Source organism: Carassius gibelio, chromosome B22 (assembly GCF_023724105.1).
Source record: "Carassius gibelio isolate Cgi1373 ecotype wild population from Czech Republic chromosome B22, carGib1.2-hapl.c, whole genome shotgun sequence".
Lineage (NCBI taxonomy): Eukaryota > Metazoa > Chordata > Actinopteri > Cypriniformes > Cyprinidae > Carassius > Carassius gibelio.
Genome location: NC_068417.1, coordinates 33,678,929 through 33,694,573, shown reverse-complemented (window position 1 = coordinate 33,694,573; position 15,645 = coordinate 33,678,929). Strand labels below are relative to the sequence as shown.

General features: G+C 35.9%; 1 protein-coding gene across 2 annotated transcripts in view; it reads left to right on the top strand.

The window, feature by feature from the left end:
- Positions 1-14,488, top strand: part of LOC127988290 (metabotropic glutamate receptor 7) — a 192,440-nt gene extending 177,952 nt beyond the window's left edge. Inside the window, exons 9-11 of one of the 2 annotated variants that reach the window (XM_052590951.1) lie at positions 3,002-3,248; positions 5,455-5,476; positions 13,067-14,488. In XM_052590951.1, the coding sequence (XP_052446911.1) occupies positions 3,002-3,248; positions 5,455-5,459 (252 nt within the window). In that variant the 3' untranslated portion in view covers positions 5,460-5,476; positions 13,067-14,488. The remainder of the gene's footprint in view (positions 1-3,001; positions 3,249-5,454; positions 5,477-13,066) is intronic. The other variant, XM_052590950.1, reaches the window with a different exon arrangement.
- Positions 14,489-15,645: the final 1,157 nt, after the last annotated feature.

Sequence of the window (15,645 nt, the reverse complement as noted above, 5' to 3'; positions counted from 1 at the left end):
CATCATTACTCCAGTCACACAATCCTTAAGAAATTATTTTAAAAATCATATATTTTCTACAAAAAACATTCATTATTATTATTATCATTATTATCATTATTATTATTATTAATGTTGAAAAGAGCTGAGAATAATTTTTCGGGTTTTTTAGGGGGGATAAATTGAAAGAACAGCATTGTGTTACATTTGTTACAGTTACATTTATTTGTTACATTTATATTATTTACATCAAGCTTTTGAATGGTATAGTATTGTGTATTGTTATTGAAACTTCATACTATTTCACTTGATTATACATTTAGTCAGGAATTTTGTTTGGAAAAAGTATTTGGAAAAAGTCTAACTAGTAAAACGTTTACACGTTATGTGAAAACTAGTACAAATAAATAAAAAGAGACTTACTCATGTTTATGATCTCTGCTGAATAAAGTGCTTCATTCTTTTTTTTCGGAGGAAATCCAAATCTCAAATCCTCAACCACATCACATCTTTTCGGGGTGAATTATGTCTTATTCCTCTCATCGCGAAGCAAACAGTAAAATAAAAGAACATTAAGAACAGTCTCTGCTTTTTCTTCTGTGTGGGCGTATTCAAGCCGCGCGCTTCAGTTTGAATCTGACTAGCGCGTTCAGCGCGGGGGCGTGGTCACATTAGATATAATGGGTTGTGAAGGGAGACGTGAAAAACAGACATCGCGTTGTTTTCATATGGATTACTTTATCACAGAATACTTGTTTTCGGTGGCACTTTTTAGTTTAAAAGCAGACATGTCAAGCTTTCTATAGATATCTCTCTCATGTCTTTTCGTTGAGTATTCACTGAGTTACAGTTCATTTTAATGACGTGTTTGTAAATGAAGAAGTGCACAAAGTTTTGTTGTTATTATGTCTGTATCCAAAAAAAAGACCCTTTACAGATACGATTGATGTATTGCTCTTATCTGTACGATTAAAACTGAAAGTGTAATTTAAGTTCTTTTCGGGGTTATCAGGAGAAAATGACTCATAACGCGTATCCTGGGTTAAACGACTCCAGAGGGTTTTAACATACAGTAGCCTAATAATCATGAAATATTTTGATTGGGACTCGAGTGGACTCGGGCATAAGTCCGATTCCTAATATGTTCGAGTCCGAGTCAATACCGAGTCAAAATGCACACGAGTCCATGACAAGACCGAGACCATTAAAATACGGTCTCGAGACCGAGTCCAAGACCGAGTCCGAGTCTCGAGTACTCAACACTGGTCCAGACCTTAAGTTTTACTGGAGTAGTTGTTTTATTGGCAGCACAATCTTTTTTGTATAGGCAGTAAAACATTGTGCATCATTCATGAAACCCGAGCAGAACACATTTCAGCGACGATTTGTGGTTTTTGAAAGATTTTTACAATTCATTCCACTGGCGTTTCATGAACGAGGGCCGTCACTTTATCGAAACGCACCCGTGACCTTCCTAACAGGCTTTGAACTCGCACTACATTAAAGATTAAACACACTGAGGATATTGGTAATTACATACTTGCCAGAGTGCCGTTAACAGCCACATGAAATGAATCTTTGCCGTAGTACTAATGCGATACGGCCGCGGCATGAAAGCCTTCATTATGATACTTTGACAAGCTCCTTTTTTCATACAAGAAAAGTACATCCAGGCAAGAGCTGTACTCTCAGGCGATGACAGTAGCTCGAGTTTTAAAGAATGATTATCATCCGTTTGGCTTTGAATTCTCCCACCAGGACGTCAATACTGAGAGCCTTTGAAATGGACCTGTTCAGATTTTATTTTATTTTTCATTATGTCTCGAATCCCATCCTGGAGTTCAAAGAATAATTCATGAAAAACCATCTAGAGCTAGGTTAAAAAATATGTTCTTGATTTTAATTGATACTCTGATATCGGTGAATAGGTCACCCCAAAAATTGTTTATATATATATATATATATATATATATATATATATATATATATATATATATATATATATATATATATATATATATATATATATATATATACTGTTAATTTAATGAACTGGTCCAATCACAAATTAGTTTACGTAAGCACGCAATGAAGTAATATTAAATTATTAGTGTGTATTAAATTCGGTGTTAAAGTATTTTATATAATGATGTGAAAAGATTTACATATTTGGGTGAACTAGGCTTTAAATGAATGCCGATTACAGTTGATACATGAACAAAATAAACGTAAGTCTCAGATTTTAAATTCTTTCGATTTTATTATGTAGATATTCTGTCGATTTTATGAATGAACAATAAATGCCATATTGCTGCTGTTTTACAAAGTTTGAAAGACCGATGTAGTCATGTCAGTTCAACATTGATCAATCACCTCGGTTGACAGATTTTCACATTAAAACCAGCCCAGTTGCTACTCAAAAGTAGCCCAAAACTAGCCCAATTGCGTAGCCCATTCGAAATTGTGTCACGGGGATTAAAATGCACGTTTTATTGGTGTGGTTCCCTGGGAAACTTTGTATTGCAGGGGATAATTATCACGTTATTGGGGTAGCTTCAACTCGCAGACATAAAAAACAATCCACCAACAGAAACAGTGATAAAGTAGCCCAACTCCAAGGGAAAACCGCAGACTTGGCAACACTGCTCTTATATTCATGAATGAACATCTGAATTATGTTTAAAGAAAAATAAAATCTTAACGGAAAGTATCATGTCTCAAGTATCAGTGTTTCCACCGCGGAAAGACGTCATTGAAAGTTTCTAAACAATATGTCACTTAAACGTCACATTTACCTCAGAAAAGCCATTCAGTGACTTTAAACTATGTAGAACAATTTTCTCGACAAAGGAGCATTTGGGTGAATTGCAAGCTTGTATATCAAAAATAAATTACATTTTGTCTCAATATCCAGTTTCACATCTCTTTTTCATGTCTTAATGAAACTGTTTTTTTATTATTATTCATTTATTTTTCATTTTCCCTTGCCGTAATACAGTTTTCTCCTTGTTTCCCCCCAAAGCTCTACATCCAGACCACCACGCTGACCATCTCCATGAATCTGAGCGCGTCCGTGGCTCTGGGAATGCTCTACATGCCCAAGGTTTACGTCATCATCTTCCACCCAGAGCTCAACGTGCAGAAACGCAAGCGCAGCTTCAAGGCTGTGGTGACGGCGGCCACCATGTCCTCACGTCTGTCACACAAGCCCAGTGACCGGCCGAACGGCGAGGCCAAAACCGAACTGTGTGAAAATGTGGATCCTAACAGTAAGTTACAAAAGTGTCTCTTCAGAGTTATTGGTGGAACTTGATACTGTATGTTTGCTCATGATGAATTGAGATGTCTTTGTAGTAAATCTGGTGAACACTGAGCGACTGATGTGGTTAGGATTCGCCTTCACATTCATAAAAATAATGTGATATCATTTTTATTATTATTATTATTATTGATTTATTTAATTTTTTGGAGATCACATGAGCGAATGTAAGTTATCAAAAGAAGATAATGTGACTTAATATTTCACATTATTATGCATGTTTTCTGGCTTTTTGCACCTATCATTGCCCTTTTTTATAATTAGCAGAGATCAATACAAATCTTACAAAAAAAATCTAAATGTAATTATTATTATTATGAATTGATAGTTTATTTATAACTATAGTCTATAATAAAGCATATCATTGCACCTTTCAGTAGGAATGTACCGATAGCAACTATTGGCGATTCTGATACCGATATCGGTCAATTACATAAAGCAGAGCTTAAAAAGAAAAAAAAAAAAATATATGAATCATTTTTTAACATTTCTGTTTCTTCATTCCTTTCTATTATTACCATTATAAACCATAAGTATCAGCCATTTTCATGCTATTTCCAATATGGTGATAACTTTCAAATAATAAAAAATCGGCCAATAAATATCGGCAGCTGATACATCGGTGCATCCCTACTTTGTAGTTTTTTTATTTGTAGGTTTTTTTTACATAATAATATATGTATTTAATATTTATTATAAAGGTAGCAAACCATCATTATTTGAAAGAAAAAAAAGAAAAAAAATATATATATATATATAGAAACACCACAAATTTGAATTTACTAACAAAAAATATATTTACAGTTTATATTTTTTTTATAATGTTTGTTTTGTATTATATTGCTTATTGTTTTTATATTATTTAAAGGATGAATTTTGAGATTTTAAGCTTTCAAAATTTTCTAAAATGTGATAGAGAAAAAAGCAACGAAGAAGTCTTCTTTTTTAAAACAAAGGTCAGAACTCCAGTTATAATTTTGATTTTTGAGGGTGCACTCTTGTCATAAATTAAGCTATTACTTTTACTACATAATTTTTTAACAAAAAACATTGGTAAAATATATATTTGGGAGTCTTAGACCTTTCCAACAATATATAGTTTGTCAAGATTAGATTAACTTTAATTGTAATATTGTGAAGTAACCGTAGGAGTCCCGTATACGGGACGGGGTGACAGTTAATTAAATTGCTTATAATGTTTAGTTTTTTCCATAATAATAAAAAAATGGTAATACTCATTTATAATGACTTTAATTAGTTTAAGCCTTTCAAATTCTTAGGATAAGTATTAATTAATTAATTATTATAATTAATTATCCGGCTAGATATGCAAACCTGGTATGTAAATTCTAATAAATCCAGAGTTATCAGAGTGCTTATGTCATGAGTGCTAATATCAAATTCACTTAACCATTATCTTAGTTTTGACCCTTAAAGTTGCTTTTCCTGCAGCCGGCAGGTGTAAAAGCGAGCTCATGTCCCAGAGTGCAGTGCTTGCAAGATTCATTGCAGAATGGCACCATGAGCTGAAATTCTGTTGCTTTGGCCTGTTGCTTGTTGCAGCATGAGCTGGTGTCAGATATAATGGAATGAAGTCATCTGCTGAGAATGACCACATTTCCTCTAATGAACACGAGATGGTGGGCCGCACACCGCAGAGAGAGGGAGAAAGTAATAGTGCAGGACTGGTTTTTGCCCAGAGGATTAGCATGTCGTCACTGTCAAAGGAAAGCCACGGTTCTTAGAAAAGGAAATGAAATTTCGGGAGATGAAAAGTACTTTTGGTGTTGTTTATGCGGCTTTGACTGAAAAAAAATGCAGCCTTTTGCAACGTTTCAGCTACTTTGGGGTTTTTCAAATAGATAAGGCACATAAAGAAGACAATATTGGGAAATTAATTTTGAAATATGATACCGTCAAGGCTTTTATTTTATTTATTTATTTTTGACAGTGGCAATGCTTTCCCACATTATTAGATATGCCATTATTAGATGGGGCAAATGGCATAGAAGTCGCAGATCAATGCTAAAATTCACCCACCTTCAAACCCAGCTTGAATTTGAATTTCATGGCTGTTTGGACCAATCCGAATCTCTGCTTTGCTTCTTCTGGACCAATCAGAAACAGCTCACCAAGTACTGTTTTTCTCCCAACAGGCTAATTCTCATAATTTATCAGGTAAGACCAAATTAATCTTCTACCTTTTGGTTATGACCTTGTCACTTTCGAACGCTGGGGGAAAGGATGAGGTGGAAATGCTAATTGGTCTTTTGTGGCCATTCATCAAAACTCCATGATGATCCTACAGTGACACTCAATAGCGCTAAGGAATGAAAACCATCTCAATCTTTGGGAAAACTGTACATTGTTGGGATACGTTTTGTGAGAAAATGATTTCAGTCTTCATACGAAATTATTTCCATACTTCATACTGAACATACTCAATTCAGTGCATTATTTTGTAAGTTGCTCTTCCTGAATTATTTGTGAACTCTGACTAATTTGTACACTATTGACCCTGAAAGCAAATTGGCACATTTGGCAAATGCACATCATGTAGTGCAACATTTTTGTTCAGCTTTATGTGAATCTATTAATCACTTTTTTATATAATTTTACAATGACAAAACAGAATATTAACAAAATTCTAATTTTCTAATTCTAAGTTTGAGAGATGTCAATATTGTTGTGGGTGACTTTAAAGAAAAACATTGCTAATTGAAATTGTTACAGTAAAATTGTTTATATATATATATATATATATATATATATATATATATATATATATATATATATATATATATAATATTATCCCTGTTTTATTCCTGTTGTTTATCATTTATTGTTAGCAGTTAACATTTGTTTTTGCTATAAGCATTTAAAATAGTTTTTTTATCCCTGCTGGTTAGCATTCTATTGTTAGCATTTAGCATTGCTTTCATTGACTACGTTTACATGCAGCCAATAACCTGTTCAAAACCGGGATATTAGCAATAACCCGGTCGCGCACGGCCATGTAAACACCGGCAAAAACCCGGATATGCTCATATCCCGGTTTTTAAAAACCGGGATATTATACCTGGGGTACCCCTTTTCTAACCCGAATATTTGATCTTGTAAACGCGTTTCGAAGAATCGGAAATGACGCATATTGCGTCTTACGTCCAGACGCTAACCGTGCGTCGCCATTTACATCGGGATATTGGCGACTGATTACACATTCCATGTATACAGGAGTAACTCTCTCTGCTCACGCATGTAAACGGGTTATCCCGAATGTTACAGAAACCCGAATAGTGACCCGAATACAATTTTAACAGCTTGTAAACGTAGTCACTATTTCATAACATTATTTTTATCCCTGTTTCATTCCTGTTGGTTAGCATTTCTTATTAGCATTCATCATTGTTTTTTTTTTTCTAATTAGCATTTCTAATTGTTTTTAATCCCTGTTTTAGCTCTGCTGGTTAACATTTTATTATTAGCATTTATTTTTGTCTTTAATCCCTATTTCACCCCTGTTGTTTGAAATGTTTTACATTATTATCATTCAACTTTACTTTTTATTAGCTAATTACATTGTTTTTATTCCTGTTTCATTCCTTCTGGCTAGCATTAATTATTAGCATTTAACATTATTATTATCATTATCATTATTATTATTATTATTATTATTATTAGCAATTATAATTATTTTAAAACACTAGAAACCTCTCAAAACACCATAGCAACCACTCAGGCACCCAATTAAATTACGAATTGTTTTAATCCCTAATTTACCCCTGTTGGTTAGCATTTTATTATTAGCGTTTAGCATTGCTTTTTATTAACTTGCAATGTTTTTGTTGTTGTTGTTTTTAATCCGTTTCATTCCTGCGAGGTAGCATGTATTATTAGCATTTAGCATAGTTTTTACCCTTCAGTTTTGAACCACTGAACTACGATAACTTACCTCAAATTGAGAAACTGGCTCCTTTAGATTGTCGCTAAAGGCCTTTTGCCGTTTGACAACATGTTACATCACTTTTGAATACAAGTGGCGCAAAAAATATTTGGGATTTGAAATAATGGTTCCATGTAACTGTTTTGAGGCTCACAAGAAAATAATGTCATTAAAGTCGACATGAAATGAAGATTAAGGAAATCTAGGAAATCAATGGTTGGAAAAATCTGGGAAAAACTATTGAGATTTTGAGAGAAGATATGCAAAACCAGATTTGGCCTCATCTACATGCAGCAAGTATTTTGCATAATTAATGGTTCCAAGAATCCAAAGAGTGTCTGAGCAATTGCTGAACACAGTTATGAAACGGTGAACTCAACTGTCAGTGGTAATCAGATGACACGTGGAAGATCCCAAGCTTCAAACGCAAGTCCCACTGCTCAATTCCCTGTGCGCCACTGTTATGGCATGGCAGACTCCACCGCAACTCCCTAAAGAGCTGTGAACCATCTGTGTCAGCCTTCCCTGTGCACTCTATGTTCTTTCTCTCTCCCTCTTCCTCTATATAACACACTCTGACTCTCTAAATTATTTTTATGGATAAGTATGTATATGAATGTCCTGAACCCTGAAGTATCTGACACCCGGGGGAACAGGCTCTAAACCTACTGAGCCGAGATGCCAATGCCAAGAGCTGAAACCATAATCATTACCCTCATTCCCAGCGATTTTGGTGGGACATGCAAATTCGAGTCTATTTGATGTGCGAGGCTGAATGGTGATAGACTTTAAATAAGATTTGACGTCAAATAGAACGGCTGAATTTTACTGTCAACAGTTTGCATCACAACCGATTGATGCAAATATAGATTTGCTCTGACAGCAGTGATGATTCATTACTCCTATATTGTTTATTAATTTATACATTGACGCCAAAACACAACAGTGCTCGTGAGCTTTCAACATCGTATTCAAAATCTTAATGATCCTTACCGTCACAAAAATAGAGTGTGCAGTATTACAGATGTTAATGACCCATATTATAATCTCATCCTAATAAAATATTATAAATGAACCCTATAAAATTTTTCTTCCATTGAAAAGATTAGCCTGTGCAAAGAGGCTCTTCTCTTCTGATAGACACTGATTTCTCTTTAAATGAAGCATTCACAGTGATCAATAGCATTAAAGTGACCCGAATTCAGTTTCATTTATGAAGCAAAGGCAGTTTTGAAATATTTGTGTAAAACGTTTGTGTAAAACATTTGTGTTAAATGTTCGTAAACCGTTCTTATGGAATTACAGTACGTGTCATAATGTTAATGTTATTGTTTGTAAAAACGCTCTTTTACACAATTTCCATTCTTTTTTTCGTGTCATTCATGTCGTTTTTGAATTTAAAGGAGAGTTCACCCAAAAGTGAAATGTCGGTCATTAATCATTATTAGGTCATTACCCTCAAGTCGTTCCAAACCCGTAAGACCTTTGTTCATCTTCGGAAGACAAATTAAGATGTTTTTGATGCATTCTGAGAGCTCTTTGACCCTCCCATAGACAGCACAGGTACTACCACGATCAAGGTTCAGAAATGTAATAAGGATATTAGTAAAATAGTCCATGTGACATCAGTAGTTTAAGCATAATTTTACAAAGCTACAAGAATATATTTTGTGCCCAAATAAAACAGAAATAACAACTTTGTTCAACAATTATTCTCCATCCATTCTGCTGTGGATTTCCTCCATTTTGGGGAGTATCATGATGCATGCGCGCTCTTCCGCTTCATGTAAACAACGCATGTGCGTGCTGACGCATGTCCGCGCTACGCATGCGTTGTTTACATGAAGCAGAAAAAAATGATTTACATTTATTCTGTTGTGTTTAATGAGTAGAACCTAGTGAGAGTTGTTTATTTAAAGCAACAGAAGAAACTGCAATCATTGCGATGCAGTGTTGGGATTTACGACAAAGTTGAATAAAAGTAGTATGCAAATGAGCGGAATCCTTGTTTAGATGAAAGAGGAATCCAAAAACTCTCGTCATGCCTCTGTTTTACCCGACGTTCTGTTGTCAGACCTGCATTTCTAACACTCTTCCCATCCCATGAGTACTATAGATGTGAGACCAGACCCATTAAGATGTTTATAGTGTGCCGCGCAGTAAAGATCTACTGCAGTAGGTCAGGGAAATCATAATGGCTTGTGGCTGAACTTTGACTATGTGAAAGAATGTGAAATGTTGTAATACTATATACTGGGAAAAAACAAGATCTTTAAAAGGGGTCACATCACCTTTATTTTACAGGAGAACACAGTAACCTTCAGTAAACTTGGTCCCATCTTCTGTATTCCTCCCTAATCATTTTCCATCATTCTCAGATGTAATTGTCAAATGTAAGGAAATAGTAAAAAAAAATGGTATTTATCCGGTGTAATACAGGTGTGTGTGTGTATAGACTAGATCACCCATACATCTAGCCATCTTGTAAAGCACCCTAGCAACCACACAGAACACCCTGGCAACCACCCAGAACAAGTAGCAACTATTCAGAGCACCCTAGCAACTTTCGGTCAACCTTGTCAAAAAAATAGAAACCTCTCAAAACACCATAGCAACCACTCAGGCTCCCAATTAAAACTTAGCAATATCATAAAACACCCTAGAAACCACTCTGAACACCCATGAACCCTGTCAAGACAGCTCAGGAATGACCTAGAATAATCTCCCACATTGAAGATAATAGAAACCATTCAGAGCACTCTAGCGACCACCCAGAACATCCTAGTAACCACAAGGAACACCCTAGTAACCTTCTGTCAACACCCTAGTAACCTTCTGTCAACCTCTCTAAACACTAGCAACCACTTAGAAATCCTAGCAACCTCTCAAAATATCTTGGCAACCACCCAACTAGAACCTGGCAACACATAAAACACCTTAGCAACCATTCCGAACACCCTAGAAACCTGTCAAGACACATCAGGAATGACCCAGAACAAACTCACACATTGAACAACATAGAAACCATTCCGAACACTCTAGCAACCACCCAGAACATCCTAGTAACCCCAGGAACACCCTAGCAACCTTCTATTAACTTCTCAAAACACGAGCAACCTCTAGTTATTCCTTCTGACTCCTATTATTTGTATTATAATGTATTTATGTTTGTTTTTGCATATTGAGAGCACTTTCCTCCGTCCACATTCGTCAAGGCCACATTTCTGAATAGATGGCTGTCAGGGTGACATTTAACTCAAATACTAAAGGGGCTTCTGACACTTAAAGGCCACAATGATCTCTCTACTTGGTAACCTTTACTTTTAAATATTTAGAAGTTCATTTACATGCAAAAGAGCACAAGAAGCAACCGTGAATAAGCACTGTAATTTGAGACTGGAGTCATTTAGTTCCACAGAGTCTCTGCAAACACATCAGCGGCAGCGATTGAAGGTCACGCTGTTATGACTGTAGACATTTGAGGGTTTCTTACATAACACTTATGCCATATTCATCTGTTTGATTTTGTGTTGCTCTTTCATAAAATAATAAATACAGTTATTTATATTTATGTGAGTTTAACTTGCTCAGACTTGAGTTAGGGATTTTTCAGTTTCCACTGTACTGTTGATATTAAAGTATTAAGAACTGCATGTAACTACATAGCGCAAAGCCCTAGAAACCACCCAAAACACTCTCTAAACCATCTAGAGCACTCTAGCAAATGATCAGGAAACAGTAAAAAATGCCCAGATCACCCTAGCAACTGCTCAGAGCAACCTAGAAACCACCCAGAACAAGCACAAGAACAAGCATCACGCTCAGAACATCCCAGCAACCACCTAGCAATCTCTCAAAACATCCTAGCAACCAACTAGAACACCCTGGCAACCACCTAACAACTTTTCACTCTAGCTAACACTCAGAACACACAACAAAACTCTCAAGATACCCCAGAAATTCATCCAGAACAAGCACCCACATAGAACATCATAGTAACCATCCAGAACACCCTAACAACCATTTGTAGAAATCAACCAGAACACAGTAGTAATCTTTTCTCAGTCTCTCAAAACCTTGGTAACTACACCATAGTAACCACCTAGAACACCCTAGCAACCATCTATAAGCCCCTCAAAGCATCCAAGCAACCACTCTGAATAACCTTTCAACCACCTAGCAACCTCTCAAAACATTCTAGTAACTACACAGGCACCCTGGAAACCCGTGAGAGACTGGTGTTCCAGTTGATGACATAGGACTTAATCATAATGTAAGCTCTGGTGAAAATACAAGTCTTGTGGGAACCAAGTTTTGTTTACAGCAAAGGAAATCCAGTGTCCTCTTGACTTATTTCGAAATCCTCTGTAATTCTTCCTTACAAATCTGCATTTTATACTTCTAATTCAGTGGTGACTGGTGTTTTGTTTTGCTCTCTCCACTGTGCTTCCACATACAACATATTTCACAGGAGCTAACACTACACCTACGTCATACATCATCTGCTGGAACTAGTGCTTCCTTTGACTAAAGATTGTTATTAATAAACCATTTAAATCTTTATAATGAGCCTTTGATTGCCTACGTAGCAAATAAGCGCTCAAGCACATGCTTAAAAGTTCTGTATGTAAGATTTTGACTTCACTAAAGCATAAAAATGCCATAATATGTTTGCAGATATTTAAGAAGGATGCTAAGTTAACATACTTGTTTATCTAAAAAAAAAAATGCTACAGTCAGTTATTGTCCCTTGAAAATGTGCATTCAGGGCTGCAATGTTGATCTTTGTGGTGTTGTTTTCATTTCTGTAAGGTGGAGATACACAGAGTTCCTGAGTTTTGCACTCAAGTTCACAGAGACCGAGATGGCAGAAAACACATTTTGCTTTCATTATTTTACAAAAGCACAACATTTTGCTGTTATTGTGAGTGCACACAAATAAACAAAGAGACTTAACAGATTCAATAGATGAATAATAAGTATTTTAGCTCCTCTATCTGTAATGCAGTGAGTGTGCTATAGTTCTGCTTCCTCTCCTCGCATTGACAATTCAATAGCGCACATTTCTAGGTAAACATCAGAGGGAGTGACCTTGTAATGTTGTCTTATTTGAGGTTGATTTAAGATTTTCATCGAGAGTTTGGATATCTTGCCCGATGTACTGTATTACCACATAGACCAGCCGTTAGGTAGCTGTCCATTACGGACTGCATGACTTCGCCTGTGGATTAAAAAAAAATATATATATATAATTCTGCACCTAATAGAATTTTGGTCAACCATGCTTCCTCTATTAGGGGGCAGCCCAAGCTTAAACATCACTTTCTCATGAACGTGCATACGACTTTTAGCGGAATCTAGAGATAAAGGTTTATAAAGTTTTAAATATGGGAATAATTCTTACACAAATGCATCAATTCACATCAGGAGGCTTTATTACCTCCCCGGGGCTGTGTGAAGCACTTTAAATGATGGATTGAGGCACTTTTTGGCCTTCAAAATCTCGACCCCAATTCACTGCCATTATAAAGCTTGGAATTTTTGGACATTTTTTTTATATAACTCTGATTGTATTCTGAAACAAGTAAGTCATAAACACCTATGGCTTGAGGGTGAGTAAATCATGGAGTAATTTACTTTTTAGGTGAACTTTCCTTTTAATAGTCAATTCGTGGACATTTTGTCTTCTATGCTGATAAACCTAATGTCCTAAAAAGTGTCCCCGTCAGACCTCCTGACAGGAATCAATAAATTCCTTTCATATTTAGCGAGAAAAAAGGAAGATGTCAAATGAAAAACAATCTTTCATCTTTCTCTCTTCGCAGGTCCGGCTGCTAAGAAGAAATACGTGAACTACAATGACCTTGTGATCTGAGGGCCTCCATCACAGGAGGAAGGTGATCGATGGCACTTCCTGGTTTCTCTCAGCTCTTTGGAACAAAAGTAAAGCAGGAAAAAGCTTTTGGTGTCCTTCTGTTTTCATCCTTATTTCGTCCAAGGGCCAGGACAGCAATTGGGCCCTCAGCTAAACCAACGAAAGAGGATATCAGTTGATTTTCAACACATTAAAGACACACAAAACTGCAAAACCACCCTCAAAAAATAAATAAAAACCCTGACATCTACAAAAAATTAACAGGAATTACAAGCAGAGGAAATCAATTTAGTTGTATTTTTTGTTTTTTGTTTTGCTGATGGAGGAAGCTGATGGGGTGTAACAGCGGCACAAAACGACTGATTGCCTGTCAGTCAAACGATTGAGGTTGCACTTGGCGTGATAGACCTTTGACAAGGCATTTCTTTTGACACTCCATCACAGACTTTCTTCAGGGCACGGATGAATTGACATAGCTTTGGAATGCTGGGCCTTAAGGTCCTCCTCATCTTTACATGTACTTCCAATCTGCAAGTTTTTTGGGATTTTTCGTGCAAATTTGTGTGGTTCTTTCAGCATTTTGGTTTCGTTTTGCTGTTTTTACGTTTCGGTTGAGCGTTTCTTTTTTGGTTTTCCTTGCCTTTTCTGGATGCACATTGTATTAAAGCCATATTCTTCTCTTTGAGATCCCATTCCTGGAAATATTGATTCTTTATTTTGCGGATCTGTGTTGGTTTTCGCCCTTTAACATGATAAACGTTTCACATTTTTCGACTTTCCCACCATGTTTGTAAGGGTTCGTAGACCATCGACTGTGTTTATAGTGACTTTGAGAGATGTTGCATTGGTTTTACAGTGACTAAACCCCGGTGATCGATGGTGTTTCAGAATTCTTTTTAAAGAAAGTGTTCGCGTAGCAGTTGTCAATGCATGCTTGATATGTTTGATGTTGAAGTAAATGAAACTTTCACCACAGTTCTCTCACAATGGCCTGTTTATGGATGATTTTACAAGCCTTTATTGATTTCTCTCTTTTTACCTTAATGGATTTCTCAGACATTCACTCACTCAAGGCAGAATATGGCTTTAATTTGTCTTGGAATTTTTAACTGCCCCGGAACTTATGGAGAAATTGTGCAAAAGATATGGATATATATTTAAAAAAATATGAAAAAAACAACAACAACAAATAAAATAAAATAAAAAGCATGTATGTTTTATACTGTTTGTACTAAGTATATTCATGTTGCCCTTGCTGCTTATGTGCTGATATTGTGGAAGACTTTTATGTTTGGCCACTCATGCAACTATACTGTGGTGTTGTCCAAGAATGTACCAACATGAAATAAAACCATTTGGTTATTTTTTATTACTTTTATTATTATTATGATTAGCGTTGAATTTGCTTGCTTGAATTTATTATTAACCTTGAATTTGCTTGTTAATGTAAGACAGTTTTTAAGTTAATTCAAAATATGAATATATGGCTCTTTGGAGCCACATATACCATAAAAGGAAATGTATATATTATATTATATTATATTATATTATATTATATTATATTATATTATATTATATTATATTATATTATATTATATTATGTATAACGCACTAGAATCACACAAATCTAATTTAGAATTGGTGTCAATGGAGAAATGCCTTTTCCCCCCAGAATGGTGTAGTTGCAGCATCAACCAATAGGTGCATGATTTCAACACCCAGCAAGATTGGCTCCACCAATGGCTTGAGTTGGGGGTGGGGATTTTTGTGGCTGATGAATGGCGAATAGATAGACTATTGGGAAAGAGAGTTATTTATTTATTTTTAACTCTGCAAGTACTACTGTCTTACTGTTTTGACTTCAGCTTGAATGCACTCTTGTAATATCAAGATATCTTCCCAATTCACTTACTGAATGGTTGTCTCACGTTGTAGTTACAGCATCTGCCAGCAGGGGCTAAAGGCGCTATGCTACCCAAAAAGTCTTTCATTCAGATTCAGTTCAGACTATGACTTACATAAGCTTTGTCCCACATGGGAAGGTGATGGAAACACTTCGGTTTAAGTTCTACTGTTGAAAAGCATCTTCTGAATGATAAAATGGGATCAAAGCTGCGTTTGATTTGCGGAGTGTTAGCGAACGGGCGTGTGAGCTATTGACAAGCCCTGCACTGTCAGCAGAAGACGTTGTGTGCTGAAGCTCAGGCCTGTCAGATGATGACAGAGAAATGTCTTTCAATCACAGCTGGAGAGAGAAAGTCTAAAGTGTCTTTAATTCAGGAGGAAGGAAATCTGTGTGGCTTGCAAAACACATTTGCTAAAGCACTGTCACGGCTCAGCTGTGTGTTAACGTGTCTTTGACTTGTTTACGCCACAGCAAATGTCACGGCTCAGCATGTACTGAGGACGTTGATGCATTTGGGGGTCATTACTTGAGAAATATCATGTTTTAGTTTGAATCAGAATTCTTGAATTTCACTGTCTGTATAATCAATACTATATTCTTGTCAGTTTTGGTACCTGTGGTAG